Source organism: Mustela putorius, unplaced genomic scaffold (genome assembly GCF_011764305.1).
Source record: "Mustela putorius furo isolate JIRA1106 unplaced genomic scaffold, ASM1176430v1.1 tig00000174_pilon_pilon_pilon, whole genome shotgun sequence".
Classification (NCBI taxonomy): Eukaryota; Metazoa; Chordata; class Mammalia; order Carnivora; family Mustelidae; genus Mustela; species Mustela putorius.
Window position 1 is genome coordinate 6,748,482 of NW_025421304.1, and position 24,778 is coordinate 6,773,259.

Genomic DNA, 24,778 nt, shown 5'->3' on the forward strand with positions numbered 1-24,778 from the left:
GTATCTTATTTTTATTACATTTTCAAGAAATGTATTCTTATTGCAGAGAAATCAATTATTGACTTTACATTCTGATCTTATATAAGCTACTCTTATTCAATGTTATTAGGTTCATTGATTCATCTGTTGATTCTCTTGTGTTCTATGTTGATGATCATTTGACCAAAAAACAAAAACAATGTTCCATAACATCGGTGGACCTTGAGAGCATTATGCTAAGTGAGATAAGTCAGACAGAGAAAGACAAATACTATATGATATCCCTTATACATGGAATCTAAGAAATCAAAACGAACAACAAAACCTTGGAAAACAGTGTGGAATGGGAGTTACTAAAAGCTGCAGGCAGGGGAATGAGAGTTTAAGAGTATATACAAAATGGGACAAGGGAGGGAGACAAATTATAAGAGACTCATAATCTCAGGAAACAGACAGGGTTGCTGGGGGGTGAGGGGAAGGGGTGGGGTGGTGGGGTATTGGACCCTGGGAAGGGTATGTGTTCTGGTGAGTGCTGTGAATTGTGTAAGACTGATGATTCACAGACCTGCACCCGTGAAGCAAATAATACATTACATGTTAATAAAATAAAATAAAAATAAATAAATAAATAAGTAAACACACAATACCTTAAAAAAAAAAAAGTACATACTTATCAATAGTAGATAAATAAGTCCTGGGGATTTGATACACACTGTAGGAATTAGGCAACAAAACTGTATTATAAACACTGAACTTGCTAAAAGACCAAAATAAGAAGCAGGAGAAGCAGCAGAAACCGCTGCTTTTTTGCTTCCCATCCTTTATCTGCGTGTTCTCACTTTACTGCACTGCCCAGTACCATCAAGGACCATGTTCTGGCCCTGCCAGAAAAACATCCTTGTCTTCTTTCTGACTTTTTTTTGATTGATTGATTGACTTTAAGTAATCTCTACACCCAAGGAGGGGCTTGAACTCACACCCGGAGATCTAGATTGCATATCCCACTTACTAGGCAATTCTCCTTCTGATTTTTAAAAGTCTAAGAAGATTCGGATTTTCGTCTAGTATTTCGTCTAGTTTTCGTCTAGTATTTGAAGGCAGCCATTAGAAATTTGCTCTTGAGAAGGAAGGCTGGATGGAGGAGAGCGAGACAGGAGGCAGAAGGATGGATCCCCTAGAAATCCTTGAAGCTGAAGCCGGGCAGGCGAGTGTAGCAGAGAGAGGTGGGGATAGAACTGATGGGATTCTGGGACAGATTACATTCCTGAGTGAGGATCCAAAATTGAAGCCCTATTTGGGGGTTGGCTGCCCCCAAACAGGGCTGGAAGAGATGGTGATGCTCTTCACTGAGGGGAGCTTAGGGGAGAAGCAGATTTGGGGAAGGAAGCTGGGTTCCACTTCTGACGCGTTCGCCCACTTGGGGCTGTGGAACATCCAGTGAGGGGTCTACCAGACGTGTGACCAGAAGTATATAGAACCGAGGGCAATGGTCTGGGAGAGGACAAAGATTTAGGGTTCTAGGCTTAACAACTCCAAGCGGTATTAGTGAATTTCACAAAGCGCCGGCACATAGGGGTCAGCCGCTAGTAGAACTGCCAGGATTACGCTCACAGCGGTGGGAGTTCAAACCAGGGATGGACAGACATCCTAGGGCCAGCCCAGAAGCCAAGGGGGCTGAGGCAGGAGCCCTGGGCGACACCAGAACCGGAGGGTCTGAGGACGCCGAGGAGAGACAGCAGGAAGGGCGCACTGGGGAAGCCTAGGGGAGAAGGACCGAGAAGGGAGTGACTGCAGAGTTTATCCGGGAGTGAACGCGCCCTCTCGCGAATGGCCAAGCTTTACCCGGGCTTGCCTCTGGAGAGCCCGGGCTAGCACACTGTGACGCACGCACCTCCCCTCCCACCGCTCTGGGGTCCAGTAGTCTCCAACCCCGCGGCGCTCGACAGCGGCCACGCCCCCGGCCCGCCCCGCCCCCGGCCCCGCGGAGCGCCGGCGCGGAAACGGCTACGCCCCCATCCCCGCCCACAGCTGCTCCGGCCCCGCGCCTGCCGCGGGGCGCACCCCGCGGAGCACCGGAGCCCGAACTGACCCAAGGTTCGCCCCCTCGCTTCGCGCGCGCCCGACTGGCCTGGACAGGGAGCGGCCCGCTCAGTCTTCACGGCCGGCGTCGGGACGGCGCGAGGCCGCGCTCGGGGACCTCAGCGCCTGGCGGCCGCCGCCGTCATCACCAAGGTTCCAACCGCGCTCCCGCGGCCGCGGCGGGGCGGGGCGAGGCAGGGGCGGGGCCCGGGGGACGGCGGGCGGGGCGGTGTCACGTGGGTAAACACGCTGCACGTGGAGCAGAGCCTGAGCGCTGTGGGCGGTGCGGGCTGCCGGCTGGCTCCGCGGGGCCAGCAGTCTGCCGCGCGCGGCGGGTGCCGGTCCTGGAGGCCGCGGCCTAGAAGGGCCGCGCGAGCTAGGCTGAGGTGCAGGTCCCCCCATTCTGCTCCTGGGCGGCACTGAGGTCGGGCTTAGCCGCGCCAGGCCCTGCCCCCTAAAGGACGTAGCAAACCTGTGATAGCCAGATGGGGTGGGCACGGTCCCATCTCACAGATGGAAGAAGCGGCACCGGAGCGCCTAAGAAACTTTTCCAAAGCCACGAGGCCAGAAAGTGGTGCGCCCTAGGTCCTGAGCCTCCTGGCTCCTTCGTGCGTCTTGTGAGGTCTTGTTCCTCACGTCCTGTTCCCACCCGAGGAGTTGGGAGTTGGCAGGGACACTCGGGGAAGGCCTAAGGTTCCCCGTTTGTGCAGCAGGGTAGCAGCGGTGCCCGCCTCCACCGGAGGCTCAGAAGCCGCGTTAGCCAAATGGGGGCGGTAGCTTCCGCCCAAGCGTGGGTGGGGGGTGGACCTTGGGGGGGGGGTTCTGGCCCAGCGTCGCCGCAAGACCCTTCTTCTGGGACCCACCTGTTTCTTCAGGGAGCTGGGGGTCGTCAGCGACCCTTGCATTGGGCAGCGTCCAAGACACTCGTGGGCTCATTCCCGGAGCCGCCTCCTACCCTGGCCGCCCGTTCTCTTCTCTCCTCCTCTTCCTCCTCCCCTTCCTCTCCATCCTTCCCCTCCTGCGCCCGCCCCGCGCGACCCCGAGGCGCCGCATCAGCACTGGGCCGCCGCCTGGAGTCAGGACTGGCGGAGGCCTGGGAGGGGTGGACAGAGTGTTCAGGATTCAGAGGAGAGCGTGTCCTGGCCCAAAGGCGGATCTACCTCGCTCTACGGGCAGTACCCAGCGCTCTGGCAAGTGCACGCGCGACTCGGGCTCCCTAGGTCCGGTGGTCCCTGAGGGAGTACTGGGGCCTCCCTCAGGGTTGGGACCCTGGGTTGGCTTTGGGGGTTCACCTAAGCTGGTTAATAGGATTAACCAACCCCAGGCTTCTTATGCAGTATAGACACCTGAAACAGCCCCCTACCTCCTTCCATTTGACCTTGGGCGAGAGGCTGAACCTGAACCGTCCTGTCTCAATTTCTTATTCTCTAAAACGGGGTGGTGGGAGACTTAAGTGACTAAATAAAACCTTGGGGACAGTGCTATGCACGCCGTGGTGCGCACCCATACTCTGGCTGGGAACTGTGTTTTCCTGCTGCTGGAATCCAAGCCCAACCCCTGTTCTTTCCTCAAGATCTGTTTCGTGGAAGGCTCCTGGCAAGCACCTTGAACAGTGACTTGCCCTGATGCATTCGCTGACAGGTCAAGACAGTGACACAGGCCTGTGTGGTGCCCCAGCAGCTGAACCCTCCTTGTTGCCTCCTTCCTACTCACCTACCTACTGACCAGCCTCAGCTTGTCTCCCTCTGATAATGCCGCTTCCTCTGCCCCACCCCCATGGGAAGACCAGAGGTCTAGCGTGTTTGGCCACACCCGTTCTGAGCCTCCCTGAACTGCAGTGTGAAGCTGGATGGGGCACCTTTATTCTACTGAAGAGGGAAAGTCTAACCACAATGGTTTTTCTGGGTAGCAAACAGGCTTTGTGCATGAGAGGCCCAGGACTGGGGCTTTGGCTAGTGAGGACCCTCCGGATCTCTGTCTTTTTCCTCCTGGCTAAACTAGGGGATCACAGGTGTTGGTTTAAGGAAGGAAATGGAAAACAGGGAGACCTAGGAAAAGCCAGAGGGAAAATTGGGGGAGGGAGCGGAAGGTAGACCTCAGTGGGGTGTTGCTGCCACCCCTGAGGCAGGGTGTTGGGGCAGGCATCCTTATATGAGTGTCTGGAACCTTCCCTGCATGCTGGGCTGGCACAGGCCGTGGCCACACACCTGCAGCAAAAAGGATCCTGAAGTGGGATTTTTGCAGCAGCTTCAGATCTTTGCTGTTTCAGAGGGTTTCTGGTGTTTGTTTCTGTATTTGCTGCTTTCTCAGAACAGTATCCCTTTGCTTCCTCCATGGAGTCAGGTAGTTGGGATGGGACTGACTCCAACCCTGCCCCAGGGCCTGGCTACAGCCCACATTTGGCCAGTCAGAGCACTGCCTCCCTCTGGCCACAGTGATGAGAGAAAATATGGTCACGTGACCCATGCTGGACCAATGAGTGTCATCCTCAGGACTCTGGCTAGAGGTTCTGGGAAGGAGGTGCTTGCTGGTAGGAATATTACCCTGGAGATAATGGCAGGTGCCATCTGGAGGAGGAGCTCAACACAGAACAAAGCAGAGCTAAGCAAGGGAGAGAGACAGATTCCTGATGATAGCATATGAACACCCAGATCCAGCCATTCCTGAAGCTATGTGTGCCCCTGGGCTATCTAGTTAAAAGTAGCCGTGAATTCCTTGTTTCTCCTGTTTGAATTGTGTTTCACTTGCAGCTAAACATCTTTATGTCATCTGGCCATCTCATTTCTTGATGAGAAGGCTGAGACTGGGGGGCTCCAGGCCACATGGCTTATCAGAGGTTGATCTGAGCTACAGTTATCTGGAGAGTGTCTCTGGCAGGAGGCTCCTGCCTCCTACAATCTCTCTCAGTCTCCTACTCTGGCCTTCCTGACCAGTGAATCTGTAGCCTCCCAGCCCACAGAGAGTCTTGACTGAATATTCTCTGGCCAGTGCTCCCTGAGTGTGTCTTGTCCATAACCGTACCTCAGGGCCAGCCATAGAAGCTTTGGGCAAACACTGGGGGAGAGAATTAATGAGTCATCAAAACCCCTGTGCCTATTTGGGGTTTGGAGGAGTTCAGAAAATCAGGAACTCCCAGAGTTTCCTCTCTTCACTCTGCCCCCTGCCCTGGGCATGCATGACATCCCCTTGTCCCTCTTTCACTGATGACTTTACCCGAGTCCTTGCTCTAGTCCCTCAGTTCTTCCTTGGACCATCTTGTGGACGGCCGTATGGCCCGTCTTGGGCAGTGGAGTGAGGGATGGGCTTTCACTCTAATTTCCTTGCCCCATACCCCTTTGCACCACTCCAAAGGCTCAGGAACCCCAGAATTGTATCCAGGAACACCCCCGGAGTGGCCATGGCTGCTCCCCCTACTCCTCATCACTCCAGAAGGGGCGAGCGAGAATACACAGGAGGAGAGGGCTTGTTGCCGGGCCACAGGCTGTGCGCCTCCCGAAATGTGCCACGGCACATCTGCCCAGAGAAAAAGGGAGGCCTGGAATCGCAAGCTTTGTTATTTTTACTTTTCGGTGTGAGGGGCCATCTGTGCAGGTTTGAGCTTGTCTGGAGGAATGAGGATTTGCAGATGAAATTCAAATGTAGGATTACTTTGCAGGCTGTCACGCTGAGACTTTCTGCCCAAGCTGGGGTGGCCGTGACAAGACTTCCAGCAGCAGAGTGTGCCAGGGTCCAGCACCTGTTCAAGATGAGCGAGTAAGTGGGGCCCTCCACCAGGGCATCATCAGCCCCCATGGTGACAATGGGTTTTCTCAGCACTGGTGCCACCAAGGCTGCCCGGAGGGGCCTGGGGCACTGGCTGAACACACTGGTCCCCGTCGCCTGCCAGGAGGCCATCCGGAGGTTAGGAAGCCAGGTGGAGGAGGAGATGGGCAATGCCAGCGTGAAGAGTTGCCTGTTCCTCCCAAACAACCTCCATGAACTTGCAGCAGCACACCCACCCTCGACTATGCCCACGGCCCCCATCGTCAGCTGTAGGACACCATAATTCCCCTGCATGGAAACCAGAACTTTGCCATCCAAGCGGCAGGGGGAGCTGGCCACTTGGGCCCCCGCTCTAGGACCTTCCCACAAACCAGGGCTATGGTGGGGAAGGGTGGGCAGGAGGGTCATCCCAACCCCATTCTAGAAGCTCTTTCTGAGCCATTGCAGCCGAGAGTCCTCACACGGGGCTCTCATTTTAGCTCCCGGCTGCTCACAGGTCGTGCACCAGCCCACCTCTCCTGCGAGGGAAGTTAATCTCCACACAGCAGCCTAAGTGCCAGGTAAGCATATTTGTCTGTTTAATTTGTGATAGGAAACATTGTTTCTGCGCTAGATGCTTTCCTCGGACCTGTCCGGGGCCAGATGTTGGCAGCCCGAGATGGGGAGGCAGCCGGAAGGAGAGGACCGTGAGGTTCAGCACTTCTCCACTTGGAAACTTCGATGCCATTCGAGACCACTCCTCCCAGGCTTGGGGGAGCGGGGGAGGTGGTGACAGACAGGGGCAAATGCTCTGGGGCCCTTTCAATCATCTCTGTGTTCCAGCACACACACCCTTGCCCAATTTATGCCAAATAGTGAAATGCAATACCAGTAGCCGGGGATTGCGGGAAGAAAGCAATCTATAACCTCTATTTTTTGTTCTTCAAAAAGAACCCTTGGGTGAGGAATGTGATTCGAGGTGCACCAAGAAGGGTTCTTGGCCCTGAGATGCTACTCCAAACATGCACACTCCTACCCACCCAGCCACCCACGTCAGCAAGGGTACCTGTCCACTGGATTATGGCAAAGCAGGAGGCTGGCAGGGCCTGGGGACAGGACAAATGGCCACTGCCAGTGCCGTTGCCATTGCCCCGGTACCAAAAGGACAGGGGGAGGGGCCCAGAGGAGAGCTTCCCGGGTCCTGCTGGGCTCCAGGCTCACTCTGGGCCTGACTTGCTGGGGCAAACAGACCTTTTTTTTTTTTTTAGACACAGAAACAAAAGGATGAAATCATTAGCATCAATTGGGCACATTCAGTGAAGATTAGTGACATGCCATTGTTAGGAGGATAAAAGAAATATAATTAATAAAACCCGCCCAGCCCGCCTTTTGTGCTCCCATGAATTCTTTATTGGCACCTGCATCTATCTCGTCCACAGACGAGCCCTCTCCTTCCACTGCCCTGGACGTCGCTAAAATGAACGGTGCAGAAAATCACTCCCGGGATCTGAAAACTCATCTTTTTCTGCTGCAATGTGTCTTCTGGTGCCTCCGTGCTCTCCCTCCCAGGGCAGAAGTAGAAAGAGCATTTTGTAGCCTGACAGCACAGGTTCTATTCAAGGAAGAACAAAGCTGGACCCCAGCTGCCCCCACCCCCACCCTCGGGGACCCTGTCCAGGGCCACCCTGCACAGCCAGGCCCCTTTCAGGCACCAGCCTTTGGGTGGGGGTGGGAGCATTTTCTGGAAGCAGCCCCAGAATCACACTTATCCCCTGTCTGGCCTTGACATGCCTGAGATGGGCCGAGTGTCAGAGGTCACCCTGAGGGTCATCAGGCCTCCTGGAGGACCTGGGGGAGGTGGGGCAGCCCTCTGCCCCTGGCCAGCTTCCGGCCCACCTGCTTGCCAGCCTGTCCTCTGCCCTGTGCGCTGTCGCCCTCGTCCCCCACCCACCCTTGATGTCAAGAGAAATGAAACCTCCTTTGCATGACAGGAAGCAGGGAAGTTCCCTGAAGTGTACTGCAAACCTAAAAACACCCCAACCCCGGCTTTCATCACCACCTGGAAGACCAGCCTTTGAAGAGAAACAGAAACCCACTCTTAACCCCTGAGAGCCTGGGCTTCCACTGAGAGAACATGCTGTGGCCTCCCACTCACTGGTCCCTTGAGGGGTCTGAAGCCCAAAATGGGTCAGTGATGAGCCGGAAGCCCCACAGCATCGCGCGGGGAGCCGAGACTCTCCCGGAAGTCCAGGAATCTGAAACTCCAACGCCTGTGGGAGGCAGACAGGTAAAGATGTCTTTGGACACCACAATGCTGATCGTGAACATGCTCAAATAGTCTGGTCTCTCTGTCACTTTCCTTGAACCTTTCTGCTCTCTTTCTTTGTACTCTTTGCTTGCTTTTCACAGTTCGGGGCACAAGCATTTGTCTTCTCTGGGAGGTCGGCAGCGTGTGGATGAGAATCAGAGGCAGGGACTCCCGAGCCAGGGGCAGGGGGCCGTGGGCACTCTGACGGTCTGCACGTTATGGGCCTTGCCGGCCAGGCTGTCAGAGCCTGGGGGGTGGGCACAAGCCTATGTGAGCTCTCCCACCTTTCACACATCGGCTCAAATGTTTCAAAACCTCTTAGCAGCCCAAACACAGAGCTCCCCACGGCGGCGGCAGCCCCGCAGCCCAGATGGGCAGCCTCTTCTTCTCCCCCCGAGAGCCCCAGGGACCCTGAACAGAGTCGGGGAGGGATGGAAGACACCGAAGTTCAGGGGGAGGGCTTCAGACCGAGTCATCATCTCACACGATGACGGATTGCTCGTTGCTCCTCTACAACAAGGTAATCACTTGGTTAGCTTGGCAAGAGGGACACAACGAACCATCTGGAGGACTCAGAGAATGGCTTTGCCTCTCTGCTCTCTGTGTGATGATGCACTGGAGTCCGGGCTTTTGTGTGTCACTCCACTCTTGTGACCCTTCCAGGAACTGGAATTCAATGGTGTGGGGCTCCTTTGCCCAGAAGAAACACTAGAACAGCAGCAGCATCTCTGTTCGGGTCTTGCTTCTTGCTTCTCAGTTTGCATGTGGTCTTTGCCAAGTGGAAGATAGCATGTATTCTTCTGGGCATGGAAGAGAAAGAAATTTAATGAAAACGACTACATATCTAAAAACCAATCCATCTCCCTGCTCATCCAGGGAGTGAATATTTAATAAGCGCCTATCATGTGCCAGGCCCTGAAATGATGTGCTAAGCAATGAAATCAATTGCCAAGCAATCACTGAAAAAGAAAAATGGGAGGGGGTGGGTGTGTATGGGTATGTGCGTTTTTAAGCAACTTAAGAGATATAATTAGATGAAACAGCTCTGTATAAAACCCAGCAAATGTTTTGTCCATGCATATGTTCGTGTCTGCATAGAAAAGGTTCTGGAGCCACAAACCCTATTTTAACATACAAACTGTTAAGGATGGCACCTCGGGGATTTTTACTTTCTCTGTTGTACATGTCCATAGAAGTCTAATTTATCATATCACACATGTTCTGCATCCACAATCAGAGAAAAGCCAAGGAACTTAAATAATAGCAATTTTCACAGGATGAAAAGATGGCCTTCGCAAGTCCTGGAGCCACCGCGGGAAGGCAGGCTCTCTCCTGCTCCCTGGCTGGGAGGATTGATCGGCATAATTTGGGGAATTAGCTGACCACACCTAGTAAAGCCACAGGAGCACACGCCCTTTGACGTGGTGGTTTTCAGGTCTGGGGACATGCCCAGGAGAAACCCACACACATGGCCCACGCGTGTGCGAGATGTTCATGGCAGCGTCGTCGGTGACGGTGACGGCATTGCTGACCTACTCATGGGCTGGCCTGGGAGGAACTTTATACCTCGTGGGACAGTCACAGAAGAGAAAACTTGACCACAGTTAAAAATAAATAAATCCAACCCTCTATATGTTCATGCAGGTAAATGTTGAAAATAACTTTGAAAGAGAATAGGAAGTGGTATTATTATTATTTTTTTAAATATTCATTTATTTGACAGAGAGAGATCACAAGTAGACAGAGAGGCAGGCAGAGGGGGAGGGGGAAGCAGGCTCCCTGCTGAGCAGAGAGCCTGATGCGGGGGGGGGCTCCATCCCAGGACCCTGAGATTATGACCTGAGCCAAAGACAGAGGCTTAACCCACTGAGCCACCCAGGTGCCCCAGGAAGTGGTATTATTATAGGTAAGGATGGATGCCACTCTTGCCGATTTTTAAAACACCCAGAGAGGTGTTTTTCTAAGTCTATTGCTTATGGAGCCAAATATAAAAGATAAAAGTCTAAAAATATGTGTGGGAATCATTCACACTGATCCCGGGGTGATTATTTCCTCTGAGGAGGAAAGACAATGGAACAGGGGAGGGAGACAAGGGGGCCCTTTGGTGGCATCCTTAATGTTGTAGTCCTTTAAAAAAAATGTGACGAGAAATTGGGGATGGGTCTTCATGTAAGTTACTGTATTGCTTTCTGCACTTAAACGTGTTTGCCTGTCTGATGCGTGGGAGCTGATCTCACTGATGACTTGGGAATTGAGTGGTTTTCCTATGTGTATTGTGTATCGCTAGTTTCCATTGTATTAACAACGGGAAGTGGTGTAAGCAGTTTCTCTAGAGGATGCAAAGTTTCCCTAGAAGATGCAAAGTGCATTGCTAGGAGGAGATGCGCAGGTGGAGGAACCCTTCAGAGGGGAGGTTCTGGGGACAGCAGTGTGGGACAGGCGAGGCTGGTCTCCTATGGGAGCTGAGGGTCTAAGCGCCTGTGGATGAGCAGACAGGCCGAGATGCAGGTGCAGAAGTCACTGTGGCCTGGAAGGACAGGTGGGGTAGTCACAGAGGCAGGGCCATTTAGAAATCACTGATGCATGAAGCACACGGTCCTTTTCCCAGGACGCTAAGAGGCAGAACTCTGGGCTTGTTTCTTCAACTTCTGCCTCCAGACGCAGGTCTGAGCCCATCACCGTCCCCTTCACAAACACCAGCTCCCTGCTGCCAGGGACACTGGGCCCATGTGCAGCCTGACGTGTAAAAGCCCATTATGACGTGGCCTCTGTCACCTGCATTGCCTCATCTCCTATTTCCTCTACTGAGTCATGACCGTGACTCCTCTTTACTGCTGCAGACACAGCAGTACCCTCTCAAACAGACACACCGGCTCTGCTCCAGGCCCTTCCCATGCCCCCGTGCTCCTTCCCGGCTCCAGACAGGCTCACCTGAGCTCTAGGATTGCATCCCGTGTGCTTTCATCTCTAGGACTGGTGGTGCCCAGTGCACAGCAGGGGCTCAGGACTGAGGCCACCTCACATACCACAATGAGGAAGCCAGCATCAGACCAGAACTGACTGCAGTCAGATGCTACGTGAGTTTGGGAATTGGCATTGATCAGGAAAAATGATTTAAGAGACAGGCGGGGGGTTAGGGTGTAAAGGGAGTCGTTATTCAATACAGGACAGCATTGGCCTCCCGTCTGAGGCTCCTGGGAAATGGTACCTGGTAAGCCTGTGAAACTGAGCACATCAGCGTCTTCGGGAGTTAAATTTGGAATTGGGATGAGGTAGGGAAAAGTCTATGCTCATTGAATACAAAATGCAATTGTCTGTCAGTGCGGGAACTGAAGTATCTGCAGCAAATTATATTTAAGACTCTATTGTCACAGGCAGATTAGCTAATGCTTGATTTTAAGTATAGGCTTCTAATGCTATTACTCCTGGTTCGCTCTGCCTGGCAGGTAACCTTGTGGAACAAATGACTGCATTGCTTGAATAACATATTTGATCAAACAGGACAATTCTTTCAAAAATTGAGTTCTCTGTGGCAATTTGAGACCTGTAATCAGCAAATTAGATGATTACAGCAGGGATAAAAATAGTCTTCTAACAATGTCCAAGGTATAAATGTGATTTGAATTTCAAAATGTTGAACATGTGGTAGGGAAATGCACGGTTGGGTAAATATGACTAGACATTATCAGATTTGATTTCTCTTTCCAACCCTGCTCTGAGCTAGAGCCTAATTTTGCCCGAATAAACGCCAATCTCGTTTGCATCTGAGTTAGAGGCTAGAAGTCTATCTTGCTCTGTGCTCCAAATCTTAAAGGGCTCACCAGCTTTACTTATCTGCCTTTAGGAACTTCAAGTCCCTGTGAACCTCAACATCATTTATCCACTTGGTGTGAAATCCTTGCAGTAAGAAGGTGAGTTCCATGAGGAGAAGATGGCATTGGAAGGCCTTGCATACCCACTACCTGAAGACCATGGTTTTCTTTCTTCCGCACGGGGGACAGAGACACCAGAGCAACTCTGGGGAGGTCTAGCGAGTGAACTGTGAGCTAGGGCGTGACATGAGGATGTGGTTTGCTCTGCCACAATCCAATCAGCCCTTATGGTTGGTCAATAAGTTACTCTCTTAGCTTCTCCTCTAGCACTAGACCACGTCACCACCTCCTCTGGGTCCTCCTGCTCACCACCTCTGCCTCAGAGTATTTACTCATCCAAGGTGGACCAGAGCTGGCATTTTCCCCTCCGATGTCTTGTTTGGCATCCCCTGGCCTCTGCTGGGTTTAGCTGAATGGCAAAACAAAAATGATTTGGCAAATGAGTATGCAGAGCCAACCAGCGAGGCAGCAAAGTTGGTGTCGACTACTAGAAAGGGAGGAGCTCCTTAGAGCTGGGAAACTTGGATGTTACTTACTAGTGGCTCTTAGTGTTTCTGGCAAAGTCACAGAAAATATGGGTTCCTATGAATTTCACTTTCCCACCTAGGATCCACCCGGGACACATCCTTCATTAGAGCTGCCTGTGGTTAACACTGCTATTTGATAAAAACAAAAAGCACCGAGGTCCAGAAATGCAGAACTCTTGAATTTGCATATAAGGCATTCGCATTTCAGCACGTGGGCTAGACTGGCCATGAAGTAGTGTTTGCCTCAAAGGTGTGTTCAGACCAGTGTTACCTCACCGGTCAAGCCCTAAGACTTATCCATAGCTTTGAAAATAGTAATGTTTCTGGTGCCCAAAAATGCATAGAAAATGCCAAATGTGAATTAACCACTTTTAGGATTTTTCCAACAAATCACTTATGAATGATCGCTGTTAAAAATCCACTGCTTTTTAAGCTGGGAGCATCTCTGCCTGAGATGAAGAAACAATTAGCTCGGAGTACCATTTGACTACCAGCACATGTAAATTTATAATGCATTCATTCAGAATGCTGTATTAAAACGTGCCAGAACTATAGCGTCACAACAGGAAGGAGTAGGGTCTCTCTCCAACTTCATATAAATAGGATACAGATTTTTAAATGGCTGTTTTTCCACTTCTGACAGGGTTTTGCAAAGTGAGATAAAATACCAAGTTAAAAATAAGTGGGTTTGTTTGCTCATTTGCCCTTCCTTTTTCTGAACCCATTCACCAAAGCATTGCAAGGAAGTGAGACACACAAGACCACCACGATGAGGGACACCTGGGTGGCTCAGTTGTTAAGCACCTATGGCCAGCTCAGCTCATGATCCCAGGGTCCTGGGATCCAGGCCTGCATTGGGCTGGCTCCCTGCTTAGCAGGAAGCCTGCTTCTCCCTGTCCCACCCCCTCTGCTTGTGTTCCCTCTCCTGCTGTGCCTCTGTCATATAAATAATTAAAATCTTAAAGAAAAAAAAAAAAAAAGACCACCACGATGAGAATGCTCCACAAAATGTCGGGTGACCTCTACATGTTAGGCCTTAAAATGGGCAGGGACTTCCTCCATTAGCATGGCACTTGGGGACTCCATCAACGGTCAGGGAACAGACTGTGCACTTGAGCTCTATTATCACTTTATTATACATTTTCTTTCTCAAAGTATAGTTTTAGGCTATGACATTTTGTTACCAAGCTCTCCCAATGAAAGCTCTTCAGGTTAAGATGTGGGTAAGGATGAAAAGGGTGTGGAGGAACACTTACTAGAGATGCTTTATGACCTCTGGCGGGTCGTAGCGCAGACACCATCCCTAAGAATCCTCTTGCAGACTCGAGTTCCCCAGTCCTGCCACAGCCAGCCCATGAGCCCCACCTGAGCAGCCGCTGTGCAGGGCTGGGACAATGTGGGAGAAATGCCAAATCGAGGCATTTGTGGCTATCCCTAATGCTCACTTCCGAAGTCTTCTTTTAAATATATTTGCTTGAAAGGTGGGAGCTTTAAGAGGTATGAAGCGAAAAAGGAGAACTTGATACAGCCACACTCAAAGAAGACTTCTAACTCAAATGATCACACAGAGCTCATAAAACCAGCTGTCTCAAAGACAGTGTTATCTTTATTAAAAAAACGGATAGACGTAGCAGCACTTACAAAATAACAGTTCATAAAAGGCATTGTACATTGTCAACTGATAGTGTGAAAAGGGCAGGCCCCCAGCACAGTTGGTTGTGGGCTCCACATCACAATGCTCACAACCACCTGTTCCCCTCAACGCGACACAGCCCAGCACACCCGAGAGGAGCCCTCGGCAACGTGGCACTCCGCGACTTCAAGCCTTTGTTCCGTGCGTGAACAGTCAATCAAGTCAAGTATCACCCTCCTTAGCAGCATCTGGAGCACTCATTGGTGTTCTGGAGGTGGCTGGTGTACTTGACCCACTTATTTCAAAAACTCTAAGCATTCAATAAAAAACACTTGTCCCTGTCCAATGCCATCCACAGAAACACTTCGGTTGCAGAAGAGACATGCTCTTCCATTTAAATATCTGTAAAAGCTAACGCACGCCTCCGCCCCGGTGCGCAGCCAAGAACCTGGGGCGGGCGCTTCCGCACGACTGTCTTGGGTGGAGGAGGCTGGTGTGCTCACGCGGTCCCCTGCTCACTGCTCTGCTTCTTACTGCTCTGTGGGGGGGTGAGGACCCCAGTGGGGAGGGGAGAAATCCTATTTTGTTCAGACAATATGGCTTTCTTTGCTTGGGCTTTGTCCTGGTAAAAATAAAAGCGAGAAATGGTAAAAATGGAAGAGTGCATCCTTTAGGCTTCGTGTCCTGTGTGCTCCTCTCTGCGGAGGGGAGGGCAACAGAACAGCAGAGAACAATCTGAAGTCGCTGGTCTGCGGTGCTATCTAGACATCACATCTATTAAACACAGTTTTTCTTTCTCAAAGGAATTAGAGGAATTGGAGGCTTTCGAGGATAGCTGGAGGCTGCCCAAAGAGGAGTGGAGAAGCTGCTCAGGTGGTTTCAGGAGTTTATCTGGGGAACAAAGAACGCGACTCACCAGCAAATCCAAGCTGTTTATATGGGTCTGGATGTTGTGTGCATCTTCAGCAGGAACTCCCCTGAAGTGCTTAAGCTTGGAACTTCCTGTCTCCCTTATAACCATGGCAAATGGAACCATCCACTTGACACACTTCTCTATATCACACCACTGATACCCTGCAACCAAAGTAAATGTTAGGCTCCGTCGATTTGTAAGTTCAATACTTCTTGTGAGTGAACTGGAAAGCCAACATACCTGAAACCTTTTGCATCAATTCCGATGAGGAGAAATGATACAAGGCAGAAGCAGCAAGTACGCCGTAGGGAAATTCTAAGCAGCCAACATCCAGGACACAAAGATCTAAAAGCTGCAGAGCAGAAAAGAACACTGAAGCAGGCAGCCAGCCCCTATCCTGAGTTCCTCCGTCTCCTGGTGGGGTAGGAACCCCCAGAGGTAACAAAGCCACTCACCTCTGCAATCTGTATGAAGATGTGCTGGGGATACTGAGGCAGGAGCACTTCATATAAGTCATTTAGATACGCAACCTGCATATACACATTCAGCCAGGACACAATGGTCAGGGGACTTAAGTGCCACTTAAGGGCCTAGGGGAAAACAGAGAGAAAGGTCAGATCAATGGTTGAGGGGGGCAGAAAAATAGACATTTCTGCTCCCTTTGGGCCTCTAAAGGAGTTCAAAATCCAGCCACACTCCATGCCACAATGTGTCCAGCTGGAGAACACCTAGTCAGAGGCACTTCCACTGAATGTAGAAAAGATATTATGTATGCATTTAAAGAAAAGGACTGAAAAATCAACTTGTAACCTACCTTCATAATGATTAATTCCATGCTAAGAATTTCCTCTCCTGAACAAGCCCCATCTGTAACGTAAGCAAACTGGTGCAGCTTTGGAGGGTAGATTTCCTAGAAGGAAATAAAAGGGAGAAATGACTAGCAAATTTCTCTAATAGTTTCAGTTTACAGTATACATCCACATTCCCTGTTTTTAGTATACAAGCATAGAAAGAGAGAAGGAACATCATGGATTAAATACAGGAGCTACTCCACTGGTCAAAAAGTTCAATTTTTTGGCTTCAAGTAACTACATTCCCCTAAGCATTTTACATACTCACTACTTCCCTCACTTCTTGGTTAATTTCTAGCCCTTTCTGCATGTATCTTCACTTTAGATGACCTCAAATTAGAAAAATGTAGACAAACAGTTGGCCTCTTCCAGTAATCTCGGGGGATCTCAAGAAACAGTATGTGTTACAGAACAAATATTTGAAAATAATTTACCTCAAGTTTGGCAGCAATAAATAAAGATGAAATCCCAATAAGCTGTAAAAGTGTTTTTACAATATTTTGTTGTGTTGCCATATACCGATCAAAGAAATCCTGGGCCAAGTAAAATGTCTCCCTGTGAAGTTTATAGACTTCGCACACCTGAAAAAAATATTTATTACATTTTAGAATAGTTACTTGAGGAAAAAAGAAAGACAAAAAAACTTGTCATGAGTTTTGGTGAAGGACAATACAACCAAATCAAGAGAGAGAACTTTGTTTTTCTGAAAGGACTGTTACCTGGCTTGTCCCTAAGTACAAGGACAGTACAAAGCTGGGACTCAGAAAGATTTAAGTGTTCTTAAGTGTAATAGTAAGAGCAAACGTGCATAGGCTGGTAAAGCAGCATTTTCATGGAAAAACCGTGAATGATAATCTCTAACTCTAAAATTAGGATCCTCACAGGATTGCTGAGAGATTGGGTAAAATGGTGCACATGGGCGAGCTGAAGAGGAAAGGACCACGGAAATAGTAGACCTCCACTCATCACCACAATCTATCATGTCTGATTATGCATATAGACCTGCCATTCCTACACAGGCCTTCTCATGTGTGAGTGCAATTTATGGGGTTAAAAAGTAGAAAAAGCACGGGAGAAACAACAGAACATTGAGAGAAAATTCCATCAATCACTAAAGAGTATTTCTAAAGTCCAGGTTGAGGCATATTTGAAGTCTGTTTTTATAAAGTAATACTATTATGATCTGATCAGAAGTGAAACTAGAGCTTCTGTCCTCTCAGGAACAAACTCTCCAACCTGTCACCCAGCTCACAATTAGGCACATGGCCTGAGCACTGCCTTTCCCATATGCACGCAGACTTTCTGGCTGGGCTCAGGGCTGAGAAACAGCATCACTGCAGACAAGCCTACAGTCTCATTCCACTGAAGACAAAAAGGTTACCATTCTTTTCTATCCTTTCAATGGTATTATATGACTTTTTTGATTTACTTTCAGAGAGAAACCTTCCCTAACATATTTAGCATCACCTGCATTATACAAAATAGAAGTTCTCCATCACAACATCTTATGAGGTGAAGCTGACAGTAAAGTATACTACATCTAATGTTTCGAGGCATGTCTTCTAGAAGATTTAAGAATCTTCATTCTAGAAGATTCTAGAATGTCTCCAAGGGCCCAGAAGGGCTATGTGACATTAGTGGGACTGCAGTGGGCAACGGCAAGGCCAAGAACTCAGTACAGAAAATGTAAACGTTTTCAGAGACCAATAAAGAAAAGCAAATCAAGGATGTTAAAAACAACTATCTTTTCTTGCCTACGATTTCTAATCCCTATAAACTCTGAAAGGAAAGTACTGGTAGAAAATGTGACAGATGAGAAAACCAAGATTCTAAGTTCAGTGACTTGCCTGACCAAGAAGGATATGTGGTGAGGCGGCAGCAAGGGATCAGATTCTAGGCTGAGCGTAAGAGGGGGCCGCATACCCCTCGATTATAGGCTTTCCAAAGAGTACACAGCAGAGTTTGTTTTTAGGGAATAGACACTTAGCTTCCCCATGTCCTTCTTCATAAATATGATATCTTCAACATTACAAAGAGAGCCCATTTCTCATCACCCAAGGCTTCCAGGTGTCCAGGAAGCACCCCTTCATCGAGGCACCACTGAGTTACCCACACTGCCTCTCAGAGGGAGGTGCAGGCCCACACAGTATCATTTTTTATGTTTAACAATTACCCATCACAATTTGTAATACTCGTTCTTTTGATCAATTGTTGCAGAGAAGTCTGACAGTGCGACCAATAAAAGATTTGAACAATATATTCTGTTAGGATGATATTCTGTGGGGAAGGAGAAATGGATTCCAAGGTGTTAAAAAGGAACAATGCAAGCTTTCTAGCTGTTAAAGATTAAGCCTGCTCATATATTTTTAAAATTTATGATAGTGGCTATCGAATAGCTGTTATCTGCATTCCACTGGATAGTTTAAAAAGCAATTTAATTAACAAAGACCAAATATCAATATTTATAGTTAAGTGGAAAATAGAACTTTGGTAATTATTTGAACTTTGGAGAAAAAAACTAGAGGCCAACTTAAAAATATCTTCATGGTAAAGAGACTTCAGAAATTCTTCTAAGGAAGCATGCAAGCAAAATGGCAAAATAGATCATAATAGCATAGAAGATTCTAGAAGTGGTCAATGCTTCCAGTCAGCAGGAAGACTCAAGCTCACCTCCATTAACCAATCCAGAAGAATTGCTCGCATCTTAGGCTGCAAGAGAGGGTGCCGCTGCATCAAGTGCTTATCCCTTAAGTATGTCTTCTCCTTGTTTAGCATAATTTTCCACACCTCGTCTCTATTTGCCCAGCTACAAAATACAAAAGAAGTGAAAGACGAAAGGTAGGTGTCAGTATGCGTCCACACTAACTTGGTGAGATTGTGCACAAGGAGTAAAAGATCTGGAAGGCACATGGTATGTGACTCACTTCAATATAGGCAGTGGTGAGGCTCTGGAGGGCATGAAACTCTGCAGTCCACACGTGGAACTTGGGGATGCTGGCTCACCCTCTTCCTTGTCAGGTGTGGGAATGAAGGAGCAGGGGTTTTCACACACAGAATTATCGTTCCATGGCTGTAAAAGAAAAAAGACATTTCTAAATATTTGATATGAACCAGCTATTTTTACACCCACTGATTTGTAGAACAGCCAGTAAAACAGAAAATGTCTTCATACTGAGAGCAATCCCCAGGCCTAAATACATGTTCTGTACTAAATTCAGATGACGATGGAACATGAAAGTAAAAGCCACAGTAATGCCTCCAAGCTTTCATTTCACTTGTCATTGGCTTAGGAGTCTATGCAGTAAACATCTAAGACAACTAGAAGGTCAGTAGCATTTTGTCCTCCACGTTGTCACCCTCGTGTTTGTACCGGAGCAGTAAGATGGACCCAAGAGTGGTCAAGACAAAATGCAAACAGCTCTTATATTACAAAAAATGACACTACCACCACCAATACAAATCCATCTGCAGCTCAGTGAGATACTAGGCATAACTTCTAAGGTATGCTGTGGGATTGCTTGGTCACAATTGAAGACTTTTTTTTTTTAACAAGTACAACTAATCTACTAAAATTTCTTAAAAGTGAAAGGATTTCCAGTAAAAGTATTTACATAAGCACTCCACATTCACAGACCTAAAAGATCAAAATGTAAACTGATTGCCATCTATATTTAAAGTCTCCCCATCTTAAAAACCCATCAAATGTGACATCTTTTGGTTCTAAGACTAGCCCAATATATTACATAATTGGGACCTTTTGTTTTCCTTAACTCAAAACAAAACAAAAAGAATATCTGCCTAGTTAAAACCAAATCCAGGAATGGTTATAGGCTATACCAAGAAGTCTGTGGAGATAGAAGCCAGATACCCCTGAAGACCTTTGAATCCTTTCCCAAAAGTCTTGCACAGAAGGATTCAAATAACTGATAAGTGAATAAACCATCGTTAAAAACCCAAATATGCTTTTCCTTGAAAAATTCCAGATAGTTAATTTTATTCAATTTTCAATATTTGGAGAATATTAAGGTCATTTTGCCTTTTAGAAAAGCGTCTTTTTAAAGCTACTCTGTTTATCATCCTACTCAGAAAAGAAGCCTATGATGGATTTTTTTGAATTAGATGAGTGATTCTGGTGACAATGTGGCAGATAAATCCTGCCAGTATGGAAACCCTGTGGAAGTCTGAGACTCTTGGCACTTTTTTTTTTTTTTAAAGCAGACAGCTTATTAAAGTTGCCTAGAGAAGAAAAGGAACAATGGGGCAACTAGAAATGAGCATGGAGACATGGGCTCCAGGTGCTGTCTGGAGAATAGGGTAGAGCAAGGCTCTCATGACACACCAGTCACTTTCAGAGGCAGCCAGAGCACTTTCAGTATGCTGAGAAGAGCAAAGCAGGATAAAGTTCTTCTCCACCCAGGGTGCGAAGAATTGGGCATGCAAATTAACCATGACAACTCCTGCCAACAGCTGTTCCAGAAGGGCAACCTCTCCTTCCAGCTCTAGTATCATGTGCTGGTAGCATTTCCTTGACGCAGAAAGGGTCACATAACTGCTTCAAGTTGTTCTTCATTCAAGAATGAATTCTAGCTGTGAAGGCAGGAGCTGGGTGCCACCCTCCGCAGCCAGATGGCTGAAAGAGCTGAAAGCAGTTTTGAGGAGAAAATGGCAGCAGTTTCCAACTCGGAGTTCACAGACAAACTGGATGACCCACAAGCAGACATGTGGTTCAGAAAGTCTTAGGACCCAGGGGGTGAAGCACAATTTGAAGTCTCTGTCCTTTCTCTTGAGCAGATACTGGGTTTTAAAGAAACCCAAATCCATCTGACTTTAAGAAGGAAAAGGGTAAGAGTAAGATACCAATTTCGACTATTTCTAACCACCCCAACTCTTTATGTCATTTTTAATTAATAGGATGACCTATGCAAAATCAGGGGCTAAGAAGTAACAACAAAAAAAGGCCAGGATTCACTTCAGTAAAAAAGGTGGGTCCCATGCAAAAAGTTAAACAACAGAACAAATTATGTTGAATGGATTTTAGATAAAAGGGTAGTCTTGTTGGTAAGAAAGGCCTAAAGAAAGAATTCAAGGTTCTCTGTGGTCCTAATGAAGCAGTTATAAGGATTTAGGATAAAGCCCACAGGTAGCTCAAGGGTGTTGTACTGGGTTGAATTATAACTCCTCTGAGAAATTTCTGTGTAATTAATAGGCAAGAAGGTTGTGTTACCCCAAAAATCTAGGTTTATGAATCTACACAGAGAAATAACAAGACAACAACTACCCCCATAAGTAGATGGGACAATTTTCAAGCTATCTGCTCTATGAAATGTGCAGAAACCTGTTGTTGTTAATCTCGGAACAACCATGAAAATTCCTTCTAATTAGTGGGAAATGATACGGCTATTCAAATACCAGAGCGATCAACTGTCCACAGTTTAGGGATAGGACCACAGCCCCATTTTAGGCACCTGAGCACTGCGCGGATCCTCCTGGAGAACAGAAACTACTCTGCAACTCTAAGAAGTCAATATGGATGCCTTTGTTTCATTTTCACTTGGAAATTTCAATTCAGAAACAGTTGGCAAAATAATCTTGAGTTTCACAAAGCAGAGATCCATTTTTATCATGTCCCACACAAATCACCCTGCTTAAAGTTTGTTCTTTATTTTTTTAAAGAAGAGGAAAAGGAAAGAAAGCGTTGTCTTATATCCTTCCCTTAAGTGAAATATTTCTTCATCTAATGAGAAGGAAATCATCAACCCCTTGTTCAATATTCAGTGGACCTCCCCAGAAATGCTATTTACTAAGGTCTATGTACAATGACAACTGTTACTGCAAACCCACTGCCTTAAAGCCCCTCACTCTTCCAGAACCAACTGCTATGGCTGTTGCTCACTGCCCAACAAAGTGATGTGCCGCCCATTGTTAACCTAGTTGGGACCATTGCCCTCAAGCTCAAATTCTCCTCCTGCTCAGCTCAGCTCAGCTTTTCTCTGTGATAGGGTCAGAAGGCCTGACCCACTAGTTTGGAGATAGGCTGCTTCCCCTATTAGAGCCGTAACTACCGTCTCCAGCCATTTCTGGAAGTACAGAGATAACACAAGCTTTCTCTGTTAGAACTTCTGATATTGTAATGATATCATGAGCATGTGGGAAATTTGGCAGTAACTCCATTCCACAGCGACAAGAGAAATGGACTAGTCGGTTAAAAAACTGGGTTGAGACACATGTATCGTCACAAAGAATATTCCACTAATACTCTGGCTGAGGCCAGGTCAAGCCCCAGCCAGCAGAAGTCACTGTAGGTTAACTGCTGGATGGGCTCAGAACCCCCAGAGCAGGATTCTAAAGGGGGTGACCTAAAGGGAGTGGGAGGTCCTTAAGCACCATGACATGATGGAAAAATAGAAGAATAGAGAGGGAGAATTCGTGGTTGCTTACAAACACACACAAACCCTCATCATCACAGTTACCCAGAGATCTCTGTGTTAGGAGCCCTCCCCCCGAGTTCAACAGCCCAGAAACAGGGTTCTAGGATGGACTCCGCCCCTGGATTGCACAGGACTCTGGGTTACTTTCTTCCTCTGAGTCTGGGTTTCCTCAAGGGCAAAAGGAGAGAACTGAGTTATTTGATGTCCATTCTGGTGTTTTCAGACATCAAAGATGTCTCAAAGGTGCTGGTGAGGAACCCAAGACCTTTCTGGAATCCCATGGCTGGCAGAGGTCAGTGCCACTAATGGGTACAGAGCTCAGCCATATGTACTGTGGTCATAGGTACAGAACAAGCCTTCAGCAGGAGGCAAGGAGGCTTAAGATTCAATCTAACCCACAAAGAGCAGGAGGCCCTCCACCTAGGCCCAATCAGCAAGTGTACCTACCTGACTGCCGCACTGACTTCTCACCGTCCTGTCCATTTTTGCAATTTCCTCATCTGGATCCTGCAAAAACTAAAATAAAGCAAACCCACCCCCAGGGAAACACACCAAACAGTTCAAAGACAAAAACAGAGAGAGAGAAGAAAGAAAAGTTGGTTAGGTTGTGGGCACCACTTCTCCCAAATGCACTCCCATTAACCCCCTACAATGAACATGTGGCAGAGCCCAGTCTGGTTCTCAGGTAAGATTTTGGGGGGGGGGATCCTCCTCCCCCACCTGTCTCCTTTGTACTCACAACAGCCACATTTGCCTTCCTTTTCCTGGAACGAACAGAGACATCAGTGCCACTTTCCTCCTTCATGGTGTCCCGTTCCTTTGCATCCCTGCAAAGTCAGGGTGGCACAGAGGTCAGGGTGAGTTCTCCCCAAATCTGGGTTCACCCCTCCCCCACGACTGAACACCCTTCCTGTCCCCACAGCGACAGGGCCACTCACCTCTCCCTCCTCTCCCTCGGCATGGCTTGGGGCGTGGGATCAGGTCTCAGGCCTTGAGGGTACAAAACGGGCAGTGGGGTGAAGACGACCGGCGGTAGGGGGCCAGGGCCGGCCAGCCCACCCCGGGCACCCCTCCCCCTCCCGCGCGGGCGGCGGCGGCGGGAGCCTCCCGGGCCGGTCAGGAAAATGGCCGATGGGCCCCGGTGGCCTGTCACCCGCGGCGCCGCCAACAGTCTGCGATGCCGGGTCCGAACCCGGGGTTGGGGGGTACCCAGACGGCCCCCCAAATCCCCGCCAGCCCACCGCCTCCCTTGCGGCCCGGGCTGCCTCAGTCTCCCCCTCAACACCTCCTCCTAGTCCGTCTCTGAGCCACCCTACCGGGGCACCCCGCGCTGACGCCTCAGGGACCCGGTGACCCGGCCTCGCCCCACCCCCACCCCCACCCCGGCCCGGCCTGGCCCTACCCGGGAGCTGTGGGAGTCCTCGCTGCCGCGCCGTCCCGCAGCTCGCGACAGGGCCCTTACCCGAAGCCGTCTCCGCGGCAGGCAGGCGGCACGAGCCGAGGCCGGAGGCAGGAGGCCGAGGCGAGCGGGAAGCCGGGAGGCGGGAGGCAGCGGCGGGCAGAGCGCGCGGCGGTGGCGGGATCCGCGCCTGCCCCCTACACCGCGCTGGCGGCCGAGCCGGCTGCTCCTGCGCCCGGCTAAGAGCGGGACATTTAAAAATCCCTGCGCGCGGAACCGGCCCCCGGCCCGCCCTCGCACCCTCCCGCCACCCTCCGCCCCGCCCCGACCGGCTCCGAGCCCCTCAGCGGCAGCCCTTGGGCCGGGGCCCGCCCAACTACAGCTTTCAGGACCGCCCCGGCCGCCGCGCAAGCCAGCCCAGGCGCTCGGGACCGCCTGGGGGGCGGAGCCTTCGCGGGGCGGAGCCTTATCGGGGGCGGGGCTAAGTGACAGGGCCTGCGCGCTGGAGGGGCGGGGCTGGGGCCGTGGCGGGGCCTGCGCGGCGCGAGCTGCGGCGCCGCGCGGAGCCGGACGCGGGAGGCCGGCTGGCGCGCGCGGTGGAGGGCGGGGCCGCGCCGGGCTGGCATAACGCGGGGGAGGTCTGGCGCGAGCGCCGCGGAGGGGCGGGCCGAGGGGCTCTGTGGGCGGAGTCGAGCGGCGCCCGGGAGCCAGAAGGCCGCGTGGCCGGCGCGGGTGGAATGTAAACACCGCAGACGGCGAGAGTTCGGGCTTGGGCGGGGGTCTGGCAGGGGTCGCGCAGGAGCAAGCGGTAGGACCCGCCGTCTGTCGGTCTGTCGCGCGCGCGCCCTGTCCCTCCTTGCACGTCCACCCCGCCCCTGAGACGCAGGGTTCCGGGCTGTGTGAATTGGGGCGGAGATGTGCCCAAGGTCACAGCGCCTCCTCGCTGGCCTACAACCGGTGCCACCGGCAGCCCCAGCCGGTCTGAGACGCCGGTGGCATGGTGGTTGCTCCTGGACGTGCGTCTGCCCATCCTTCCAAGGGTGTATTC

General features: G+C 49.9%; 1 protein-coding gene and 1 long non-coding RNA gene across 9 annotated transcripts; one reads left to right on the forward strand and one right to left on the reverse strand.

Moving 5' to 3' along the window:
- The first annotated feature begins 1,947 nt into the window (after positions 1 to 1,947).
- On the forward strand, positions 1,948 to 16,387 carry LOC106007107. 6 transcript variants are annotated; one of them, XR_001181654.2, is made up of 9 exons: positions 1,948 to 2,211; positions 5,714 to 5,811; positions 6,300 to 6,380; positions 7,239 to 7,408; positions 7,791 to 8,086; positions 9,543 to 9,751; positions 11,079 to 11,184; positions 11,952 to 12,018; positions 14,943 to 16,387. It is a non-coding gene; the product is annotated as an uncharacterized LOC106007107 (long non-coding RNA). The 6 variants fall into 6 exon arrangements; XR_001181652.2 differs by lacking the exon at positions 9,543 to 9,751; XR_006605565.1 differs by lacking the exon at positions 9,543 to 9,751 and having other exon boundaries at positions 7,239 to 7,283.
- On the reverse strand, positions 14,078 to 24,107 carry CCNE1 (cyclin E1). 3 transcript variants are annotated; one of them, XM_004765233.3, is made up of 12 exons: positions 23,794 to 24,057; positions 23,270 to 23,321; positions 23,071 to 23,158; positions 22,779 to 22,847; positions 18,828 to 18,973; positions 18,574 to 18,709; positions 16,338 to 16,484; positions 15,867 to 15,962; positions 15,508 to 15,642; positions 15,293 to 15,404; positions 15,056 to 15,213; positions 14,078 to 14,761 (listed from the first exon to the last, which is right to left on the reverse strand). In XM_004765233.3, exons 2-12 carry the CDS (start codon positions 23,290 to 23,292, stop codon positions 14,639 to 14,641), a joined length of 1,233 nt encoding a protein of 410 aa, XP_004765290.1. In that variant the 5' UTR covers positions 23,293 to 23,321; positions 23,794 to 24,057; the 3' UTR covers positions 14,078 to 14,638. The 3 variants fall into 3 exon arrangements, with proteins under 3 accessions (XP_004765290.1, XP_004765288.3, XP_044931947.1); XM_004765231.3 differs by lacking the exon at positions 14,078 to 14,761 and having other exon boundaries at positions 14,770 to 15,213; positions 23,734 to 24,107; XM_045076012.1 differs by lacking the exon at positions 14,078 to 14,761 and having other exon boundaries at positions 14,770 to 15,213; positions 23,794 to 24,105.
- Between the last annotated feature and the right edge of the window lie 671 nt (positions 24,108 to 24,778).

Bases quoted from the DNA above. Each gene is read 5' to 3' on its own strand.
- CCNE1 (XM_004765231.3), bottom strand. From the start codon at position 23,292: ATGCCGAGGGAGAGGAGGGAGAG. The intron at 22,848-23,070 runs GTGAGTACAAAG...GCTTTATTTTAG, and splicing joins GGAAGGCAAATGTGGCTGTT to TTTTTGCAGGATCCAGATGA. The intron at 18,710-18,827 runs GTGAGTCACATA...TGTATTTTGTAG, and splicing joins TCACCACTGCCTATATTGAA to CTGGGCAAATAGAGACGAGG.